This window comes from Apis dorsata, unplaced genomic scaffold (genome assembly GCF_000469605.1).
Source record: "Apis dorsata unplaced genomic scaffold, Apis dorsata 1.3 scaffold_215, whole genome shotgun sequence".
Taxonomy (NCBI): domain Eukaryota; kingdom Metazoa; phylum Arthropoda; class Insecta; order Hymenoptera; family Apidae; genus Apis; species Apis dorsata.
The window spans coordinates 342,549-344,694 of NW_006263498.1; the positions used below are offsets into that span (position 1 = coordinate 342,549).

General features: G+C 26.5%; 1 protein-coding gene across 1 annotated transcript in view; it reads right to left on the reverse strand.

Moving 5' to 3' along the window:
* LOC102677703 (kinesin-like protein unc-104) overlaps nucleotides 1-2,146 on the reverse strand; it is a 21,220-nt gene that overhangs the window by 10,215 nt on the left and 8,859 nt on the right. The window contains exons 9-10 of the mRNA XM_031510178.1: nucleotides 1,622-1,660; nucleotides 1-95 (exon numbers count right to left, since the gene is read on the reverse strand). Of these exons, the coding sequence (XP_031366038.1) occupies nucleotides 1-95; nucleotides 1,622-1,660 (134 nt within the window). The remainder of the gene's footprint in view (nucleotides 96-1,621; nucleotides 1,661-2,146) is intronic.

Sequence of the window (2,146 nt, forward strand, 5' to 3'; positions counted from 1 at the left end):
TTCTTCAGCGATAGTCGATGTGGTGTGAGACGGGATTCTAGGTCGAGTTTCCTTCACATCGTCCTCACGTTTGACTACTCGGACAATTTCGTCTCCTGTGAAGAATACAAAATCGCATAAGAAATTAAGAATATGATAATAAAAATCAAAATGACGAGTCAGCCAGAAATGTAACACGCGTCTCGGAAACATCAAAAGCCATAACTAAAGCAGTGGCGTAAGTGAAAGAGAAAATTTTTCAAAAACGTTTCACGGCGAAAAATATTCCTTAGAGAAAAAAGGAAGTAGAACATAATTTGGATTTTTTCCTTCATAAATAAAAGCTGTTATTAATATCGCATAGCAGTCAAGCCACATTTAAAAGATATAAAATTGTTATAAATCTTGTTTTTTCTCTTAAATACCAAGATTTAATTTCACAAAAAAGTTGAAAAATCCGTCTTCTCATCCATCTTTTGATTAACGTGTAAAATGAAGATCCATTTTGGAAAAAATTAGAAATGGAATATAATATAAAATTTCTAATAATAAAATTGAATATTCTTTCACAAATATCTACATATGAAAAATATTTTTTTCAATATATATATTGTAAAAACAATAAATATAAATGAAAATCTGTATATTTACGCAAGTCAAGCGCAGCACTCAGTCAAATATTATTTTTTAATCTTTATGATATTGTTAAACTTGTCTAATAAACAGTGCTCGTATCACTGCGTCCGAGATGCGTTCAAATTGTCCATTGTCGAGTGCCATGCAATTTCTTTGGGTTAATTCGGAAATAAAGTGATGGATCTAAATGGATAATAAGCGAGGCAAATAATATATGTTTACTGAAGAGGAATTTTGACAATGGAAACTATAAAGTCTAAGTTTGTATGTGGACGCTTGACGCGGAATAAATATATATATATATTTTTTAAGATTATCTCGAGACGCTAATAAGATTTAAATATATGATGATAATAAATCGATTTTGATCAAATTATATTCGATTAATTATTTTTTTAAAGAATTTTTTTCTTTATCTTAAGAAAAATAATAATTTTTGAATAAATTTTCAATCAAAATCGATTTTTTTCTCTGAATAATTCATTTTTTCTATAATCTAAAATAATAATAATATAATAAACAATTAATTATAACAAGATATTTGCTGCATACTGAAAGGCAAAAATATCCACTAATGAGTCAATTATACTTTGTTATATTTGGATTTTAAAAGAATGTTTTTATCGTATTTCGATGTATCCTTTCTTTTCTATTCATTTTTTTTTTTTTAATTTTTTCATGAGAAACATTGCATTTAATTCTAAAAGCCGCTAATTATGCCGCCTACAAAAGACAAAAAACAATGAATAATTATTAGGCGCTGGTTATCACAGGGTTATAATACATATGTCAAAGAAAAAAATAGAATGCGTTTCGCGAAGCAAATGTAAAAAGAGAATTTTGTTGGAAATCGATAAAAACACAGAGAGATAGATAGATAGATGACACGCATTATGCACTTGGCCGTGAATTAAGCGGACGTTCAAAGAATAGGCGTAGAAGAGTGATCGATTGTCTGGCTTTTATAAGATTTTTCGCTGTGTGGATTGTCGGTAATTTTACTTACTAGATTCTTTCTTTTCATATGTGACTTTACCATCTGGCCCTACGTCAAGCACAAGGGAAACAAAGAAAAAAAAATGTACTATGTAAATAGTGGCTTTTCTACCGCGCACTACTTTTTTACAATTTGCTTTTTCCTTTCTATTCTTTTTTGTTTCTTTCTTTTTTTTCTTTCAAATTTCGTTAACCATTATTTCTTCTTATATTAGAATATATATAACATGTCTTTCTTCTTTCGTATAAATAACTTCACTAAGATATTTACAATAGGAAATATATATTTACAATATAGGAAAGAATTATTCTTATGATTATTGTATAATATTTTATTAAACTGTAATTTTTTTATTTTTTTTCTTTACAGAAAATGTTTTTCTTTACAGAAAATTAATGATTAATTAAAAATATTATTGGAAAAAATATGATAATTTTTTTGTAATTTATATTAATCATCAAAATATTATTAATAACTTTTGTTGTATATGTCTATCTATAGAATATTATACATATACATATATATATATATATA